This window comes from Euwallacea fornicatus, chromosome 16 (genome assembly GCF_040115645.1).
Source record: "Euwallacea fornicatus isolate EFF26 chromosome 16, ASM4011564v1, whole genome shotgun sequence".
NCBI classification, from domain to species: Eukaryota; Metazoa; Arthropoda; class Insecta; order Coleoptera; family Curculionidae; genus Euwallacea; species Euwallacea fornicatus.
In genome coordinates, this window is record NC_089556.1 from 613289 (window position 1) to 633428 (window position 20140).

At 37.6% G+C, this 20140-nt stretch overlaps 1 protein-coding gene across 5 annotated transcripts in view; it reads left to right on the plus strand.

Moving 5' to 3' along the window:
- cno (adherens junction formation factor afadin) overlaps window positions 1–20140 on the plus strand; it is a 69914-nt gene that overhangs the window by 29706 nt on the left and 20068 nt on the right. For all 5 annotated transcript variants that reach the window (XM_066291552.1, XM_066291548.1, XM_066291550.1 and 2 more), the window contains exon 8: window positions 14768–14964. In XM_066291552.1, coding sequence (XP_066147649.1) covers window positions 14768–14964 — 197 coding nt within the window. The remainder of the gene's footprint in view (window positions 1–14767; window positions 14965–20140) is intronic.

A 20140-nucleotide genomic window follows, 5' to 3' on the forward strand; every position in this document is an offset into this window, starting at 1 on the left:
GAAATTGGATTCTTAAAATTGTTTGTAACAACGCCGTTAATACCGTTTGAAATATGCGCTGACGTGTAATCTTAATTGTATAAAATTTTGAAACGATATACATATACAATGCTGATGTGCTGTAAGTAAGGCGTTTACGCAATTCCTTTAGTGGTCCGGTCAGAAAGAATGAATTTCAAAAATTGGACAAAATTTATTTAATGTCCAAAGTCACGTTAGAATGAGTGATTATATCAAGCTTGGAATAAGTTTTTATTTGCAAGTTTCCTTGGATAATGCCATTGTTGGGCTTCCATATTTATATCTCTGTGCTGAACGTATTCGGAATTTATCTTCTTTCAAGTTTTACTTCTAGGATGAACACGGAAATTGGTACAGATATGGAAAGTTTTTAGTGGTGGGTTAAAGTGGAAAATGCCAAATTTTGCCAATGTTGCTTTGCCAAGGTCTAATTTTATGCTAACTCTAACCGAGGCCCGTATTATCCAAGTTCATATAATTAATTTCTGGTCGTAAACGTAATTCCTGTCCATAACAATGCATTGAAACAAATTTATGATTATGAATTACTCTTGTTACGCTAGATAATCCCAGGGTTTGAGCCTCATACCAGAACATGAATTTCTATTATGAGACAAGTTCGAGAATTTCTTGGTTTCGGTGCGATGTTGAGACTGTCGTATAGGCCCTTTCTGTTGCACGGTCCCGTCTCAGTACCGCATAATACACGATTTTAAACAGCAGAAAAGATTCTACACTTTTTCCCATAATAATAAATCGTTATTTTGAATTTCACTTTTTTCATGATCGATTGTGTAAGTTTCGATCTTGATATAAAATACCAAGGCCGAGACCTAGGTTTAATTGTAAATACGAGATCGACAGACACTTCAGTCTCGCGAAACACCAGTATTTGATGGTAATATCAACACGTTTTCGAATCCCAAAGCGAATGGTTGTCAATGGAGCAATGAAGGATTTCTTCCATCTTTCTTGGGCTTATCGTCGAATTTTCGTTAGGAAATTAAAAGTGGTTGGTGATCTAAAGTCGCATTTATAAACCGTGGATTATTAGTTTTAATTTAAGTTTTGAGATTTTTACCTGAAAATGTTGAAAACGATATATAGATTTAAACTGTGCTCACATTCCTCCCCGTTTCACACAATGTCTGTAACCCCATCTAGTGGCCGTCCATGTTCCACACATCGTTATTAATGGTTTGTTACAAGAGCGCCATTGGCAGTGTCCGCCATCCCCCTCCATGTAGGAAGTGTGCCGGTGGCGCCCGTTTTCAAAATCTAACATTTAAGGGTTGTTATCAAGTTGATGGGTTGCAGTCGTTAGTTCTACGCGGCGGCGTTTGGCGCGATTGCCGGATAATCTGTCGTCAATTGAGCGGAAACCGGAGCCGATCCGGAGTGGGCCCGAACTCGGAATTCAGCGCGGGAATGGCGCGTTTCAAATCTGCGGGTCGTATTTCCGCGAATTATCCACAGTTTCGACCATTCAAATTTTCAACGATGATCTTTTTTTTCCCGATGGAAAATTTGAAAACTTGAAAGTCACGTGTTAGTTCACTTTTTTTTTATTCTTCCCGCCAAACAGGCCCCACTTGTACTTGCGTTATTGTTGGGTGGTCAATATTGCCGAAAAACACTCTTCGAACTTGTACATTCCGGAAATGAATTAAATAAATACAAATGCATAATGTATATCCTTTTTAGTTCAGGTATTGTAACACGCAGTGGACAGCTGACGTATTCCCATATCCAAACAAATAAATATTTCAGATCTAGGCATGTTTAGTGTGAGACCAGAATAGCGCACTCCAAATCCAATATCCAAATTTAATGAGTTTCTCAGAATTTTTGGATCGAACTATGTAGATCTGTACGAGTTTTACCGTTGCCTGAAGCAAAAACGTGCCATATTGCCTGAAAAAAGGCGTGCATCGAGCACGGAGGATTCCCAGATCCAGGAATATTGCAATTTGGTCCCCTGAGCCTGCAAGAATTGTTTTTCTGGCGTTACGGTTTGTTTTCAATTTTTCTCCGCAAAATCCATAATCTGAGTCCGTCATTAACTAAGTGACTCGCACATTGATCACTAATGGGCACTCCTTTCCATACCGTGACAATACTGTTGCCTCCAAGCGCAGAGTAATTAAGCCCTATCCCAGTCGATACGTGTTTTTCCATTCATAATTACTGTTTTCTTTGCATGCAGTGAACAATACCATCATTATTCCACTTTCATCTGGTAAATATCCCCCTGACAAAGTGGCACTAAAAGCCAAACTGAAACATTTTATAGACTATTTCGCAAGGACATTACTTGTACTGGTAAAATTGCACGACACAACGTTTCTGATCGAAGTGCTTACACGGGGATTTTAAATCGCAGCAATCATTCTGCTTTCGGAAAACGCGAATAATCTAAATAATAGAGATATGAAAATATAGAAGAAATTCCGGTTTTGTCGAGGACTGATCGGAATATCAAGATGATGAGCTTTAGGTCGTTGAAGAGAGTGAGGAACGGCGATTATGAGGTGGTGTTGGGTAGGTATTTTAATTAGATCGTTAACCATTTACCTATAACTTTAATCTTTGTGTAACGTATGTATTAATGAATACATTTCTCTAAGAGACGAGTTAAAAATATACATTTAGCACAGCATTGTCGCGTAATTTTATATTTCTATACCGTTAATATTCGCATGTCTTTCTTATTTCTGATTTTTTGTGGTTACTCAAGTAACCTCGAAAGCTCTCAAAAGTACATTGTCGTTAAAATGATAAGATTTGCAGTTTAAAGAGTCCACTTTAAGGGGTTCTCTGTTGAGCAGATATTGTTAAATCGGTTGAACACTGGTGGTTACAGCCGTGACGCCTTGACTTGTGACGAGGATACGTTCAATTTTCTTAATATGCATATAGATCATAAAGATATTGAACAACTAATTAAAAAAAAAAAAATTAAGAAACGAAACCTGTAAATTTTTCCCGCTTAAGGTACTTTGTGACTTCCGGGATTCCCGAGGTGACCATAAAAGCTTTCGCTGCGTGCCATCTTCCACATTATTGCGAACCATCTTCATTTCAGTTCCAGGTGAAATTTCATGCAATGTTATTTTTCTTGCTTTATAACTTTTAGATGTGTCGGCAGATAGTGACCGCATTTAAGATTTTCTCATGTTTTTAAAGCGTGAAGCATTACGCTCATGGAGTGAGAGGAAAAAGCCTGAATGTGTGCTCTTATCCTGCCTCAACATACACAATGAAAATACTAATAAAGGAAGATACGACAATCAAGTTGTCTCTCCAGTAATTTACCGAGACAGGCGAGTCAAATTACATTTACTTGAACATTTTAGACGGCGTCACAAGGCAAATAATGAAATTAAAGGCGTTTTCGACTGGAACTAAGTAAAGTCAACTCTAAGTTAAGTAGGTAAACTCAGTAAACACTTATTGGTTTGAACGAAAATTTCTCATAGAATGTGCTGTGTTGGGAAACTAAGCGTTAACACCTTATTTATATGGAAATTTTCATATATCCTATTCTGCAAATAGAGTTGTGGACAAAACTACCATAACTACTAAAACCATGGCATCTTTTAAATCCATCATAGTTTTATATCAAAATAGTTGATCATTAAAAAATAAGCGTAATCCTCAAAAACCCAAGTATATATTTAACAATGTTATAAACAAAAATGGTAAATTACGCTGGACAAAAGAATGGAATACTTCGTAAAAGTCATTATAATCAATACAAAACTTTAAATAAACTAATATTTCGTGGCATATCCTTTCCAGTCTAGGGCAACGTGACATCGACTGTGCACAGAATCGATAAAATTTTCACAAATGGAAATAGGCATCTTCACCCATTCTTCCTACAGGACATTCCACAACTCATCCCGATTGGACACATTCTTGTCTCGAACTTTTCGTTTTAAGTACTCCCAGAGACGCTCAATCGGGTTGAGATCCGGCGATTGAGACGGTCACTTTAACACGGGAATGTTATTATCATTCAGCCAATTTTTTACTAATTGGAATGAACGTTCAAGGTCATTATCCGGCTGGAAACGCCAAAGCGAAGGCATATCTTCATAGGCAAATGGCAACATGTGGTTTTTAAATGTGTCTTTGTATTGAAACCGATTGATAATTCCCCGAGTTTTGAATCGAGAAAAACATCCCTGTGTTATTATGCTGCTGCCACCATTTTCCACTATTGATTTTTAACAATTGGGATCAAACCTAATTCCCACAGGTCGACGAACATAACTTTTCTCATCAGAATCAAAAATATGAACTGCAGTTTCATCACTAAAAAAAAAAAGAATACTCCACTTTGAAGGGGACCAAACTAAATGTTCCTTAGCAAATTTAGTTTTGGCTCTTCTGGTCTTAGAAATGAAGGGCTTCTTAAGGGCTTCTCCACTGCAGTCCTTCCTACTAATCTCATTTCGCACAACCGACGCCGTACAGTGTGATCGCTTATATTGATTTCATTATTGTTAGTAACTTCTTGCTTTATAATCCTGAAGGAGTTGCCAGTATCTGCAGATGATATTTGTTTAATCCATCGATTGGTAGTGGCGCTCGTTTTTCTTGGACGTGCAAGTTTTAGACCATTTTTACATCCCCAGAAGCGTTAAATTTTCTTAAAATTTTGGAGACGGCGCCTTAGCTGATTTTTAACGTCTTTGCCACATCTTTGTGGTTGTAGCGATCACGTGACATTTGGATTATTGACTTTCGAAAATATTCGGAAAAATACTTTTTCTTTGTCATGTTTCGTTAAAAATGCACCACAAAATCGGATTGAATAACTGACAATGCCCCCAGAAACAAAAACACTACGTAGTAATCCATACTTTTGTCCAACAAAAGAATGGTTTTTAACGATATTTAAAAAAAAAATAACATTCCTGAGCCCAAAATTATACGGCGAAATGAGGAACACACACCTTTACCTTATTAACAAACTTTGGAGCTGAAAATAAAAATGGTCATTAAGAAAATGTTTTAAAAAAATATTAAATACTTTTGCCCACAACTGTATGTCCCCTGCCCCCCTTCCCAAAATGGATTCTTTGAAGAATAATGATTTGTCTAAGCGCATGATTTTAATCACTATTGTATTCCTACGTTCCTGTGTAAACCAATTCCTATATAAACTATTCCGTCGAACATAAATCACTTAGTACTCCTGCTTAAAAGAGTTCCTGCAGTCTCATCAGACCCATTAAATGTGTAAACACATTCAAAACTTTTATAACAAAACATTGTTTATATTCCTTTTACCACTACTAACGACTTCTACGATCTTTTAACCCATTCGTTCCTAGTTCAGGTTAAACATTTCGCGACACACATGTATTAACCAAATTATTAGCTACTTTCTTGTATAATAATGTGCATTTAAAGACGAAGTCCATTTAAAACACGAACCCATTACTCCACCTAATTGATGGCTCAAAAAAAGATTGAAGGCATGTCGTGTTCAGTAGTCGTGGGCGTTATTGTCTTACGGTGATTTAACTTTGTGTTTTTGGGTTTGTCCTATTGTTTGTCAGGAAGACGCACGTGGATGTCGTTGAGAAAATAGTTTAAATGTAAATTAAAGCCAAAAAATAGCTGAACCTTAAGTGAAACCAGGCGATCGTATTGGGGTCGAAAACGTCACCAATGTAATTAGGCATTTTTCGGCAATGGCATCGCGCTACGCCTTATTATTTTTGAGATTATGAGAATTCACTGTAAGAGCATTTGCATTGTAGATTGAAACACTCTCTCGCATTTTCACTGAGAAAACTCAAATTTCCTCTATGGTGAGAATCTGCCGTTATTACAGGATTAGTTTAACATTCTATCTTTTCACTTTTCTGTATTTATCTATTTATGGCTAAAATCAACTAAAATTTTCTAGACATTGGTGTCAGAGTGTGTGTGTGTTTTCTATTTAATGTACTTAGCTGCATTACATGATTTTTAATACATACGGCGTGACCCATTTGTTTTGGGGTCGATCTGTAAAAATTTTATTAATTGTACGGTTTAGCCCGGATTTTTTTTTAATTATGGAACTTGACAAGCTGCACATTTTTGGCAAAAATGGCCTGGTTGACGTAAAATTCAAGGCCTACTATGACAGTTTCTAAGAGCAAAATTTTAATGAACCACATTAGCGATTTTTTTTAGAGAAATCTGTGCGCGCCACTGGATTGACCACCCCTCAAAACGGGCTTAGTAATAGTAAAAAAATTTTGAGTAATAACGATTTTGTGGAAGAATTAAAAATGCACGCTGGGTACTTACTTACATCTTCTTAGGCTTTATCTAGGTATATTAAGGTCCAAACTAGCCACTCTAACACTATTTCGGGGATTGTCGTTAAAATATTGCAAAAGTTGGTTGTTATTTGGGAAAAGTTCATGACTTCCATTTTGCCTCGTTACTTCGACTTACCGGTCTATCTGGATGTCTGATGTCGAATTCTGCATTCTGCCTCAGTTTCTGCTCCTGACCCCACGTAGTCGCCAACAAAACACGAACAATGTCTGTTTTTTCTCTTACACTCAACTTTTCCATAATTATCACGATTAATAATTTAATTCGCATTAAGCACGAATACGTTCTGATATCGATGTTGACGTTTGTTGCGTTTGTTTGACAGTTGAACACTTCACTCGATCGCCACAGCCGACTATGAATTTTTGAAAATAAACAACTACTGAGGGTGCACTTTTAATTTTTCTACAAAATCGTTATCGCTCAAAATTTTTCGATAAAATTTGTACAAGCCCGTTTTGAGAGGTGGCCAATCCAGTGGTGTGCATAGATTTTTTCTAAAAAATAGCTAATATGATAATTTTTAAAATTTTCCTCCTAGAAACCGTCACAGTGGACCTTGAATTTTATGCCAACCAGGCCATTTTTGCTGCAGATGTTCAGTTCATCAAGCTCTATCATTAAAAAAAAAATCCGGGCTAAATCTCACCACCAATAAACTTTCTACGAACTGACCCCAACACAAATGAGTCACACCGTATATGTCGAAGAAAAAATGATGTTGTTGTAGTGTATTTTGGATAAATAATAGATGCACTGTTATGCGAGTTCCCTATGTTGCACCGTTGAAGGTGCTCATGATGGCCCACTCAAATGTGAATATCGCTCCTTCTTGAAGCGTCCCTTTTCCTTCCCAGAAGCTGCACAAAAAGAGATTTTTTTCTGGAATCCACCAACATGTGAACTCTGCCATTACCAAAATAATCATCAACCACAGTAAAATTAAACGAATAACATTTTGTATACAAATGTAGGATGCTGAATGGCGGTTTGCTATATTTGTACACCGGAAATGTATTGCTCTATTTACATTTCTAAATTAGAATTTTAATCACAGTACTCTTTGTTTAGTGTAGGGTTGAGGTCTCGCACGTGCGTTTCTCGTAATTGGCCTTCATTGCAATGACTTATTAAATTGAAACACATTGTAAATCTCTCTAAAAATATCTAAAAGCAATTCCCAATATTAATTCTCAATTAACCAAAATAAACAATTTCTTTTCCCGGAAAGTTACAAATTTACGTAAATATTTGATGATGAAATGCACGAAAGAGGGAAAATGTGATCGTCCGGAAGATTGACTTTCGCAAAGCGAGAAACTCGCATTTTGCATATTCATTGTTATCCTTCGGTCGCAGCATGAATCGCATTCTGACTTCAGAAAATTAAATTCTTTGAAATGATGCTTACAAATGTCGAAATATCTTTTCCGAGTCTATCTTTTGTTGCAAATATGCTTTTTTTTAGCAGGCGATAAATTGAGATCTAAATGGACTTTCGTGGTTGCTCATTTTTCGATGCTTTATAAATACCTTCGACTGTCTATAATCTTAAGTACCGGAAGTAGATACTTCACGGGGATTGTAAGTCTTCTGTCTACATCCGAGACATTCCAACCAAAACCCCGATGGCATTTCGACCCTTTCTGATTTAAGCTACTGAGGCATTTTAATGCCGGCCATTATTAGCCGTTATCTCGTTCATATTTCTGTTAAGAGTTTTTGATATTTATAACAATTAACCGTGGGCGTAGGAAAAACAGTCGGTTTTATTGCTTAAAATTCTTGATATTGGGAGAGATCTGTTCTATGTTCTTCAGACTTTTAAGGTGCACTTATCTATATGTTGCTGCAACTTATCTCGGAACGTATAAATCTATCCTTAAAAGAATCGGTTCGAGAGCCCCGAGAGGATCAGGTGTCTTCATTATTTAGTTTGTCGTTTACCCCAGGGGAGTGAAGTTCGGTTTCAACCATTGTGTTGCAGTTTTGTTTGATTAGTAAAATGGTTGTTTGTCAGGATAGGAAATGTCAACATTATTACGTTCAAAAACAATGTTATACCATCGGTAAGTTAACATTGCATTTAAAACTCTTTTGGGAATATGCGGAGCATGTATTAAAAAATTAAAAAAAAAAAACCGTTTGTGTGTATTGAAACGCGTTTCATCCTGTTATGTGTGAATCTGAAGCCGTTCTGGCATAACGCTCGCTTTGAGTGTACCAAACCTTTTCGTTTGCTGACTTTTTATCCAAATCACTTTACACCCCGACGCCTCCAATCAGCATCTACTTCCGAAAGTATACCCGTTTCGAGCACAACGAGTCTAATAAATAAAAATAAATTTTAATACCTTTTCGAAGAGCAAATCCGTCTCGTGAACAGTTTGAACGATGGGGAATTAACTTTTTTTTGGTAAACACGATTCACGGGGGTCCAATCGGGGAAACGTGCCACGTTCTCATCATGAATAAATTAAGACTGTTGCCTAAATCATATTGACGCACTGCGGCGTTCGCCAGCTTTTGATTAAAACAAATTAATTTATAAATAAGTGTGTCGAAGACATCGTTCGAAATTTCTAAAATTAGGTAATTAAAACATTTCTGATCATAACTGTGAGTTTGCGACGGTCGAGCACTGCAGCACCCGAAGGTTTTGCCCGACAATTCGATTTCAGTGGCAGCCGTTAATGGGAGTCTTGTTAATTTGGACTTCTTGAAGAGATTTTAATGCCACAAATTACTCGCGATAAATCCCTCAAAAAATTAGAAAGTGACGATGTTACGGCGTTTTCACGCGACTCATTGTTTTCAATCCGCAATCCTGATAATAAAATCTTTATCGGCGCCTAATAAATTCCCGATCCAATTTTCCGTAAACCCGTAAAAGCTATTCTGGTCGTTATACCAACATTAAATGGCGGGGTAAAGAAAATTGGAAACTATGCATGATCCAATATGTACCTACTTCAGAACAGGATTGGATGAACCTCACTGGTTTGATTAAAAATTTATATTCAACATAGCTCGGTATAGAGGTGGCTTAATAGAAAATTGTTACGCGGTGTACAGTTGAGTTAAGGCTTTAATCGAATCGAAAATTCATTCACCGTGTTCGAAAATGAAAAAAGAACGCACTATTTGTTCGATCGGTCTTTCGAACTCGAGAAAACAACCACCGGATTCGATGTATCATTGCAATGGTAATCGCCCCATTATAACAGAATTAACCTGGCAATTAAACTAAGCGCAAGAGACGTCCAAAATTAAACTTGCAATTCGAAACAATGAAACCGCAATTAGATGTCTGACCTGGATATCCACCATTTGCATACAATGTTAGGAATGAAATAAGGTGTAAAAAGAGCGGGGAAACTTCTACCAGAAGTGCAATCATGTTTGGTAAAAACGAGCTAATTATGTGCTAGGCGTGTTGATTTAATGCCGGATTTTCTTCCAGTTTAAAGCAAATTGGAAGGCAAAAAACCGCTCTTATTCGGCTGATTCGTGTGGATTTCAGCGTAATTCTTCTAGTTTTATTGACGTTTGCCCAGCCGAGTTCCGTTTGATCTACTTAGATGTATCAGCACTAAGTTCATCGGGAACGCCGGGGCGCTGGTGAAACAAGTTTCGCGAGTGTGACCGATGATTAGGAACGCTATTTTGAACAAAAAAAATCCCTATAACAAGGGGTCGTAAATACAACCATTTCCCCGAAAAATAAAAAAAAAACATCTTCTGAAAATTGGCAACGTCGCGTCGTGTTTATTTCATTTTGACACCTCCCTAAGTAGCCGCATGAACTAGATGGGGTGCATTTACACCGGTTTTTTCGGTTCGAAAGGTTTTATGATTAAAACGTAAACATTGTGCGATTTTACTGTTTTGAAAAGCCGCTTACCTCTAAATTACTGTGGTCTTCTATAATTAGCACAATACGTTACGTTACACATTTTATACAACCCACATCATAATGAAAAAAACAAATTTGTTATTGTTTGCACTACATTCAACATATTAAATGTCCGCCATCTGGGTCCATGTACTGCGTTTTAACCAATTCTCCCGTCCACGATCAAAAATTCCTGGCCCATTCCTAATATGATCAACGGCAGCGAAAATACGTTGTCGTAACTGATTTTCATTCCTTATTTCAACAGCGTAGACCTAATTTTAATAAAGCCCCGAATTATTAAAATCCGGAGATCTGACAGGCCAATGATTAGGGCCATTTCTTCCTATCCCTCTCCTCGAAATTAAGACTTAAGTGCTCGACAACTAGACCTAAAGAACACATTTTCACGTGGGTGTTACTAGCTTGGAATAGATTCATCTCCGGCTCATCCAAATAAACTTTGAGGGTGAGGTGTTGTGCGTAATGACAGAAGAAGCATTCGAACGAAGAACGAGGTCGCACTAAAGTATTAAACGTATGGAATAACATAGAGTCCAGGATAAATGTGAAATCTAAGGGCGGTTTTATTTTGTCCCTTCTCCCTAATGGGCACCACTTGTCCATTGGTGCCAGGCTTCTTTGAACAGGATAAGATGGGATAAAGTGCAGATGACCACAGAGTAAGGCGACGCAGATGGCTACGTCACTCAGATATTGACACTCGAAATAACCTGAACTAACCTGTTCGCGGCGCGTCCGATGCTTTATCGCTTCACCCACAAAGTTAACTTGGGCGACCCTTTAAAGGGTCAGATTACCAGGGTTCGGTGCGGCGTTGCCGCTGAAGATTACTTTTACCGTTTCAGTCGTATTATTAGTTTCGATTAAGTTTCAAATTGCTTTCGACAATGTTAACGCCGAATAATTTTTAATTTTTTCGTTACACGTCACACAATCAAAGTCTATCAAGAAGGTTTTTCAACGTTTTATTCAAATTTTGGGAGTATCATAACTTTTTGGTTACCAACTTAAAAATTTTTTCTTTAAACAACTATTATGTTTTAGACCCCTGTTGTGCGGAACTTTTTTTGTTTAAAATTATGCTCTTAATCGTTTGTTAAACTTGCGAAATTTATTTAACCAACACCCTGTATCTCTCTCTCCTTCCAGCTTTCTTGTGTTGACCCTCCAACAGTCCTGATGATAATAATGGTAGTTGTTACCGCTCTACCCTCTGACAATCACACCTCTTTGTTGCTCGATTTTTTTCTCTTATTCCCTTCTCCCCTTTACTTCTCAAACGACTATCTTGGAAAAAATAAACGTAACTCCCTAAGGAGTAATAAGGAAACATAATCTAAGGAAAATATTTCAGAATTTTTATACGCACTGATAAAACTGTAGATTATCGGGTTGCATGACTAAGCATGGTTGCTTTTGGGGGGATATCTTCGAAGGGAAAATGCCTTGAGATATTTCTAGGAGATTTTAGTAAGCAGGAATAATTGTGTGCGTTTCCGTCTAGTTTGTACCTCTACAGTAAAAATTCGAAAAATTTTTATGCAAGCGATGCAGGCTTCAGAAACCTGACCGAGCAAAGCTGCCGGGTACTCGGAATGGAATTCGGAGCAAACTAGTGTAGATGGCGGACACCAGACTTTCGAAAATCAAACGACGGCACAACCCGTGAAGATAGGAGAGTCTAATGCTCTATTCCCTTAGGAACCGGTTGGTGTCGAGCGTGGGTTTCAAACCCACGCTCTCTTCAGCGAACCAGATTTGTAGCACCAATGCAAACTTGGCACAAGCCAATGAATTCGATTAATAAACTGGGTTTGAAGTCATGTAAGCGAATACAGGAGGCACAGCTACGAAACGGTTTTTTTTTTAATGGAGATCACTTTAGCGAGAACATCTCTAGTGATTTATAAATGAACTGTGTTCGTGGGTGTGTAATAATTGTATGGGTGGATTTCTGGCATTGATTTAGACAGGACGTGTAAACTTATCATCGAAAAAACCTTTCACGAAAATTCTTGTCGCAGCGGCAGATATGTGGAGAAATATACAGGGTGTCTCTAAAAGGTCTGTACAAAATTCTATCACAGATTTCTAAGGTCAGAACATGACGATTTAACCCAATTTACCTTAGTCCAAAAGTGGACGGTCTTCGAAATACAGGGCGTCAAAGTGAAAACAAAAAAAAGCAAAAAAATTAATTTCTTGGTTGGTAATCTACACAAAATGTCGTATCGGGCGGTTTTTGGGGATAAGAAATCAGAATCCGTTTACATTTTCGATGCACAATGTAGAGGGCGTTGTCAGCGCTCGATGAACCCTCTTTAAAAGGGCATAACTTTTTCATCACCCGGTATAAAATTTATTTATGACTAAACTTGTGTTTTCCTATATTTTTTAAGGAAAAAAGGTCTCTTGTTAAAAATTTCTACGAGGCTTCCTTCTTGAGATATTTGAAGCTTAAAGTTCGCTGCATGTCTTGAACAATAATTTTAATGTACTACATATCAATTCTTACAGTTGGATCGAAAAAAATCAATACTTAAAAATAGGTTACAAATTACTTGAAAACATAGATACCAAACATAAGAACGAAAAAATTATACTTTTAGTAGATGCTCGAAATGACCACCATTGACTTGCATACAAAGATTAATAATTAAATAAGTAACAAAAAATTGGTATGCACAAATAAAAACATGAAGATTTAAATAAAAGGATAAGAACTGAAGACTATTTTAAAATTTTTTATTTTGTATTTCGAAAACCGTCCACTTTTGGACTAAGGTAAATTGGGTTAAATCGTCATGTTTTGACCTCAGAAATCTGTGGTAGAATTTTGTACAGACCTTTTAGAGACACCCTGTATATATATATATATGTATATATTTCTAGCCTTTTTTCAAAAAAAGGCTTCAGGACAATGGTTCAAGGAAAATAATAGTTGAAATTAGGCTGAAATAAAAAAAAATTAGCTTTATATTGAAACTAAATTGCAGAACACATAAAAATACAAAAAACAAAAAACATCTATCCATTTCAATTAGAAAGACATCACGTCATGTGCATATATTTACATGCTCGCATTCATTCATCAAAATTTAAATTGTCGACTCGATCTAGCAAAGTGCATCCATATGAACATAGAAAAATTCGTCTTTGTGTTTTTAATTTCGTATTCGCTAATACCGTCATCAGGCCTTTTGTGAAATGCACCGCGGTCGTTAATGAAACCATGCCGGAAAATCTGCATTTCCTACTGTACCATGTATTCTAGGCAAAGAGCGAGGAAAACGGACCTGCTAGTCCATAAATCAATTGACAATCATGTATGTGTCAACTGCACACACGGCATCAGGTTCTATCGGCACGATTTTTTCATGTGTCGTTCCAGAAATGGTTTTACTTCATGTTATTTTTTTCCGAATTAAACCTTGTTAAAACATATACATGCAAAGATGGAAATTTTAGTGGCACCTGCGAATTAGGTTTAAATTATGCACTGAAAGGAAAACAAAAGAGCTGTTTTCCTCAGTATTACGAGGAAAATTCTACATGCATTACGCGTTTGGGAAACGCGACGCTTCATATCGTCGGAATGATCGAATTTGGCATAGAATTTACATATTTATGAAGTAAAATTTGCATTACAATATTAGGAAGAACGTTTCGGTTTCTGTATATTTTCCAGGATTAATTTGATGTTTTGGTGGTGCAGTATTTTTCGTCTGTGTATTTAGTCCGATTAAAGCGAGGACAAATAAACTTTACAGTTGGTGTCTATGTAAAAACCTCAAACGCAGCTGCACCTCCGAGTTTTACACTCACTAATGTAACAAATGTCTTTGTCGAACAGTTTTAACGTATTGACGGAACTGTTTTTCTTCCATTTAAGAGAATTGGTCTGCGTATCGCGCAAATGCGAAATGGATTTAGTCAAAGGGCCACATGGCCGAAGTCGAGGCGGTATTTTAAAATAAAAACATTCTATTATAGATCAAAAAAATTATTTATGAGGTAAGAGGAGGCAGGTCGATTTTGGATTAATACTCATCAGTTTTTCGCTATTTTTGCAACTTTTTCATACCCATATTTCCAACCCAAATTTCCCTGTTTAGGGTTAACACTCTTTTTCCATACGGAACACTTCTGGCGTTTCATTTTTAACCTTTCAGCCTAAACAGGTTACACACAAAGAACCGCTCATTCCTCACTTCGGAGAAACATCGCAATGTGGTCTATTTTTAGTAAAATATGTTAATAAACTTGAACCCTGCAGCATTTTCTCACGTTTCCAGTTGCCAAAATGTTTTTCGCCGAGTAGTCGCACCTTGTAAAGCGCGCTGCTTCAAAAAAAAAAAAATCTATATATATATATATTAAAAATGAAGAAATTCACAAGGAAAATAGGTCAGATTTTCCCATTAGTAATGTCATTGATTGTATCAAAGCAAACTACAATTAAGTTTTGTTTGGTTTTAGGCTCCATAATGTTCCATGTACGACGGCGTCCAGCGGACTGTGCTCCCCGCAAACGCAAGAAAAAACCGCTTGGAGGTGTACGGGGAGACCAAAGAGCGGACGCGGCCCCGTTCCTCTTGGAATTGGGCCCAGATGGACAAGCGCCTCATCCAGCGGACACTAACAAGACAGTCAGGCTGGTGAATGACGTCATGGAGGTGAGTTTAGGCATTCATAAAAGCCCTTTATCCGCGCTCTTATATCGCGTAAGTATTACAAAAAGTTTGCACGAGCTTTTTGTAAGCCTTTACAGTTAGGCGTTAAAACATTATTGTATATTGCCTTTTAATAGTATCGAACGGGCTGCTATTATCTTTTATATTACAGACCATCACCTGTAGCAGTGAAATATTCATTGCTAGGATATTACCATTACTTTCGATGTTATTGCGGGAAATATGAGGGATCCTGTTTTCATTGTTAGATACTAAAAATTTGATCGATAATTCGATTCAAATGTGGTTTCTCGTAGACCTAATTAGAGTAATGTATGAACTTCATTTTTGTTCTTTTCTATCTCGAGGATGTATTTCCTTCGTCTTTAGTCGGATTCCGGTGTAGGTAGTAATGTGAGGGTAAATATGTCGGAAATATTTACCTTGAACATTCTTTTCGCCGCAATTCGTGGTAATTTGCTGCTGCGGCAATTTGGCCTCAATGAAAACTTCAGGAGAAATGCGGAAAATATAAGACAAGCGTGACCCGCCCCACTTATTCCTACTTTGCCGTTGCCAAATTGAAGTGCACGAAAACGCTTTTTTAACTCATTCAGTTACATTATTATTTAGAATACTGCATCGCCCGACATTTTGAGGTAATTAGTGAGTACGTGCAAACTCAAAGAGGACTTTGCTTGTTTTTGTCAAATATTGGGCCGATGCAGGCGCTGCATTGCAAAATTAACGCATAACTTTTTAAAGTGCACAATTTGCTTTCGAAAATGTTTATAAAGGGCGCTGGAGATTTTAAATTATTGTTTATGGCTTTTAAAACTTTTTCATTTTTTTTTACACGTTTATTTATGATATAGCAACGGTTGTTTGCAAAATACTCGAAATCGTCCCACTCAGTTTCATATGAAATGCACCACGCAGCAATAATAATAATTAAGTCTTGTAACTTTGGCAAAATGACGCTTCATAACGGAGTATCGAATGATCAGTTTCGCTGAAGAAGAAAGAACGTCAATGGTTTTTTTGTCATCGACCTTTTAGGTTTTTTACTCAATTGCTAATAAAAAAAAACAATATTTACATGGAAATATCATATCGGTGAGGAGTAAAAAATTAGGTGATTTTTTGTGCTCCGCGTACGCTCTTAGCTGTGCCCCGCGTATTCTCTTAGCTGGGCCCCTCATTGGATTTCGTCAAGTTAGATTTATCGAAAATGACGGTTATCCCCCTTAGCAAACGCAAAACCTTTTCTCCAAAAATCGCAAAAACGACAATGCGTAAATATTTCAAATGTGCGTTAGTTTTGCGGTGCGGCGTATATATCTGCTCTGGGTGGATCTATCTGTCATTAATTCCCATTTGACCAGCTGAAACTTTTTCATGGTACTCTCGCCTCGGAAGAAGTACCACTTGTGCTGAAGCGTACAGCGAGAATTCGACATAAAACTCTTTCTCGAGATTCCTTCTCGCGCATGCGATAACCCATGTCACATCCATTCGTGGCAAAGATGTTTGGTGACGTAACGGACGACCCCTTCTTTGGCAGTTCGTTCTACCCCCTAAGCACGAAAAGGAGCAACACCCTTTTCCAGTAAAGGATCGACGTTAGTGTCGTGCCAGAGGGCGAAGAGCTAGAGATAGTTTCTAAAATCTTTTATCAGCTCAAATAAGTTATTTAATTATTTTACCGTATTAATGTCTGAAATGAAAATTAATGCCCTTGGCCCAGTAACCACCAGTTTAATAATGCAATTCCCACCTCCCCATGCCGCTCCGTATCTTACACATTTTCCCTATAGAGGCATAATCCCAGCGAGAATTCAACGCTTTTCCATACTGTTCATTTGGACGTTAATTTTGTAACAGATTACAGTAGATTAGACGCTGCCAGCTTTCTGTATTTGAGATATTGTTCGTCTAACACATTGTTTCCCATTATTTGCGGAAACAATAGGTCACAATTAGCGTTCTGCGTGACTGCAGGGCGAAAATGGTTTACAGCAAGTATGTAGATTATCATGATAATGATTTCCAGTTATTCGGAACAAAAGACCAGGGTTTCTATCTTATTGGATTCGATGTGCAGTTTCAGTTTCGAGCGTTATGGATTCCTTATCAGCAGGATTGAGTGACGCGTTGAAGCAGAACACTCATGGCTCTCCCTAGGGAGCCGTTGTTAAAAACAATATGCCACTGTTAGATTGCCCTTGGTGCTTTTAGCTCTGCGTTTTATCTAAATTGATTTTTATAATTAAATTTGAAAGGAATCATTCAGTTAATAGTGCCAGCAACAGTCGAGTCTGTCTTACTCCGGTCTGTGATCGATATTGTGCATTTTATTTGTTAAAAGTACGTTTTGAATGACCGCTAACCGGGGAATTTTAATTGAAAATCAGTCGCTAAGGTATCCGGTTTTGTTAGGAATAATCGGGTATGTTGTGCCCCGTTTTTAGCGTGGCAATTGCCAGGTAGGTTAATTAAACAGGCGTGTAATTCGGAAAAGTACGAAAAATAAATTAATTAACCAGAAATTTAACGCCGAGCGCGCGTCCACGTCTTTGCGAAATTTCCTTAAACGATCCGTAAGGCGAACGAAAAAGCTGAGTAACGGCGGCCGCACGTGTTTCGTCGCAATTAAAGGAGGAAGGAAATTATACTTTTCCTGCATTAAATGAAAAGAAAACTGAAATAATTGGTAGAACCGGGATGCGAAATCCTTTTTCCACGTCCCGCAACTTCGGCATATGTCCGGAGTTTTGCGGGACTCGTCCCGTGTTGTTCGGGCCGTCATATTTATTTACTTTCGGAGAAGAATAAAACGCGGTGTGCATTTCACGCGAATGCAATCCCGAGAGATCTAACAACGGCGCCTCACATCAAATACAAGAAACGGGACAAATAATACCGAGCCTCGCTTTCAACACCGAAACAAATTTATCTGCATTTGCTGTGCTACTGCTGGTAAACATCCGCACCATCCTCGGAGTTATAATTAATTTCGTACTTTTGTGACAGTTATATTAGTGAATGCCCCAAAGGAGGGGATTGTGCCCCTTTGTTGTTACTTTTTCCGAACTTTTTCAGGGGACCATTTCACGAAGGGGCATTGATAGTGCTGCTTCGAAAAAGACCATTAGGCGTAAAATTGCGGTGTGAATGATGTGCTGTCAACCTTAACTGCAAGATAATTTCCATGGAAACGCGATAGAGAATTAGTATCGGTCAAGTTCGCAATTTCTATGGAAACTAGCCTCGCGTCGAGTCCAACAGGAAATTAACAATTTACCTCTAATTCCCAGTATTTCCTCCGTTTCGATGGAAATTATCTCCTCGACAGAGTTACCGCGACAGTCGCATCGACATGCGATAGCGGAAAAACGTAGAGCGACTTTTGAAAAATTGATATAATTAGAGCTTTAGTTGTAAATAATCGGGCATAGCTTCGATATGCAGCCGGCATGTACCCAAATGCTCCTACAAGAATAATCGTTATTTTCATTTTTTCTGTGGAACTTGTATTAATAGTTTTTTTTTGGAAAAAATAAAGCAACTTGTCAGATTACGGTAAATATTTACCTTAAAATTAATTTCACTCGCGGAATATCGCTGACCAAAACGCCTCGAGGCAAAAATGCATCAATGGAAATAAAAAACATGTTGTTAACTTGAATGGAAGCGGCCGAAAGAAGGCAAATATTGCTAAAACATTTAATTTAAACAAATCCATTGTTTGCTGAATCATCCGGCAATCTCTAGTGTCTGGGAATGTTGATGTTAAAAATGAAGCGTGGCAGACCCAGGACCAACCAATCGTTACCAAGATAAGCAAATTTCGAAAACTGCAAAAAACGAACCATATCTAGGATCGAACAGAAGTGGGGGCCGTATTTCTGATGAGCTCGGTGTTGAAATGACATTTAGAGCAGTGGAAAACAAGTTACTTGAAGGCGAATTTTACGGAAGAAGACCAGCCAAAAAAACCTCTTTTATCTGAAAGAAGTAGACGTGACCGACTTAATTTTGCGTGACAACATCTTCATTAGATGGAGCTGGGTTGGAAAAAAAGTGATCTGGAGCGACAAATCAAGCTTTTGTTTACTTAATAGTGATGCTATCGCCTACGCGAAGCACCAAAAAAGTGAAAGACGCAATCCGAAATACACCCGCCCTACAGTGAAGCACGGAAGTGGGTCGATGATGGTATGGTGTTGGCCCCCTTTACAAAATAGATGGCCATACGAATGGATTTCGATATAGAGAAATCTTGAAAAATCAAATGGTGCCATATGCTGACGATGTTATGCCCTTAAGACAGGTTTTCCAACAGGATAACGGTCCAAAAAACACGTCCCAATATGCGAAAGGATAGTTGAGGAGAGGGAAAGAGAATACGCGTTTTGGAATGGCCTTCGCAATCTCCCGATCTAAATCCCATTGAGGACCTCTGGGGAAACTTAGATCGGAAAATCGCAGATAGGACCTATAGGAATCAGGACGAAGTGTTTATTACTTTAAAAGGCGCGCGGATAAGCATGGACCAAATTGCTGAGGTCTATGGCAAAAAGATGCGATGCTGTAATAAAAAACAATGGATGTTTTGTTGAATATTTAATTTTTTTAACGTAAATTGGTGTTTTGATATATTTCAAAGTAACTGTTTACTAGAATTTGATAAGTTGCTCTACCTTTTTCTACCAAAAAATACTATTGTTAATATAAAATTTCACAAAAAAATAAAAATATATTTTTTTTTTCAGAAGTGTTTGGACGGACACTGGATTCTTACTGAACGTACATCTAAACATTTATAACTATTGAAACTGTAATTATGTTAATTTTTCAAAGTTGCTCTACATTCCTCCGCCACTGTACGTTTCGGCAAAGAGTCATGATTAAATTTTGCATTGTTCAATATCAAATTTTCACCGTGTTTCAAATTTCACTGATATCAGCACAAGACTTTACTGGCTTGGGTAACGTGTTAAAAATTATGATAACGTCGTCACAGTATGCTTGAAACTTCATACCCATAAAATGGAAGTTCGCGACAAGTCGACGTAAACTTAACTCGTGGTCGAGTGGTAAGGAAAAGGGCAATTGCGTGAAAAGAAACCATACACTTAGTAACAGTTTATCAGAAATTTTTAATCTTGTATACTTA